The sequence below is a fragment of the Mandrillus leucophaeus genome, unplaced genomic scaffold, assembly GCF_000951045.1.
Source record: "Mandrillus leucophaeus isolate KB7577 unplaced genomic scaffold, Mleu.le_1.0 Scaffold702, whole genome shotgun sequence".
Taxonomy (NCBI): domain Eukaryota; kingdom Metazoa; phylum Chordata; class Mammalia; order Primates; family Cercopithecidae; genus Mandrillus; species Mandrillus leucophaeus.
In genome coordinates, this window is record NW_012107609.1 from 160,026 (window position 1) to 161,411 (window position 1,386).

The 1,386-nt window shown below is 58.7% G+C and overlaps 1 protein-coding gene across 1 annotated transcript in view; it reads left to right on the plus strand.

Moving 5' to 3' along the window:
- The window catches only part of LPCAT1 (lysophosphatidylcholine acyltransferase 1), a 72,907-nt gene that overhangs the window by 50,151 nt on the left and 21,370 nt on the right, over positions 1-1,386 (plus strand). Inside the window, exons 20-21 of the mRNA XM_011964739.1 lie at positions 574-704; positions 1,054-1,068. Coding sequence (XP_011820129.1) covers positions 574-704; positions 1,054-1,068 — 146 coding nt within the window. The remainder of the gene's footprint in view (positions 1-573; positions 705-1,053; positions 1,069-1,386) is intronic.

Consider the following 1,386-nt stretch of genomic DNA (forward strand, 5'->3'; position numbering starts at 1 on the left):
CAAGGGCACAGCTTCAGCCAGTGAGAAGGCGGAGCAGCAGCTGGGTGCGGCCACAGTTCCACTGGGAACAGGAAGGTTCCTGAGCCTCCATGGCCTATGGCTCTAGCTGGGCCTCGCTGGGGCTCCTCCTGATTCATTGGGAGCCCATCAGGTGGCAGCCGCTCAGAGACAGAGGCAGGTCCCAGGCAGGTCCTGCTGCAGCTGTGACCAAGTCTGCCTGTCCTTCAAGCTGAGCCCCAGGGCAGGTGAGGGTGGTGGGTGGGGCCCCAAGGCAGATGTGTGTGCTTGGTGGGGGCAGACCCTGACCCCATCAGGTGGATGGGCATGGCCGGTGATGAGGACCCTCACTTCCCACCGACGCCTTCCAGCTGGTGCGAGATGTTATAACAGAAAGTGTCCCTTGGCCGGGGAGTGCCCCTGGCCGAGGTTCCCGCCCATCCGTGCTGTGGCGCTGGGTGTTTACGGTCAGGACAGATGTTGAGATAGTCCAAGCATGGAGTGCCCTTGCTGACCAGGAAGGCCTAGACAGAAAAGCTCGTTTTTATCCTGAGAGCAGCATGAGAAACGCAGCAGATGCTGTCCTGCGTGGGCTTCCGTGGTCACACCACTGTTCCTTTCTCGGCAGGTGCGTTCATCCCGGGAGCACCCGTCCAGCCTGTGGTTTTACGATATCCAAATAAACTGGTGAGTTGTGTTTTCCTGGGGTCAGCTTCCAGGGAATTCTCTGGGAGTGGGAACTGCGAGCTGCTTCTGTGCACCTGTGTCTCCACCTCTCCACACCCTTTATCTGCGCCGCGGCCCACGTTCGGCTGTGCTGAGTCCATCTGGCCTCAGCGCTGGAGAGGGCAGGACAGGCCTGGGCCCTGGGCTCAGTGCGCCGTGTTCCCGAGTGCGGCCTTTTCTACACACGTGTCCCTGATCAACCCCGTGATTCCACAGTGGTCCCCAGTATCCCAGAGCCCTGCTTCCCTAGGTCCTGAAGCAGCTGCCCTTTCCTCTGTGTGGCCAAACCTGACATTTTGGAGAGGGAACCCCCCAACCCCACGTCATCAGCCAGGGTCCCCGGCAGCTTTCAGTACCCAGTTCATGCTCCAGAAAGTTTAAAAATTAAGAACATTTCAGTTCTGGAAGGCAGAGGCAGCTGGAGAGAAAGGAGGTGACTGTGTCATTTCTGTGGTTTTATCATTTAGTGCCCAGGTTTTGTGTTGGTTTAAGAGAACAAAAGTAAGAAGGCGTTTGGGGTCCAGAGCTCCTGGGGTGAAGGTGGTGGACCCCCCCTTTGGGGAGAAAGCCTGGATGAGGCCTCAGAGCAGTTCCTCATGGGGACTTGCTGCCTCTGGAGGAGGCTCAGCCTGCTCTGGCTCTGCCCTGGTCCACCCTACCCCA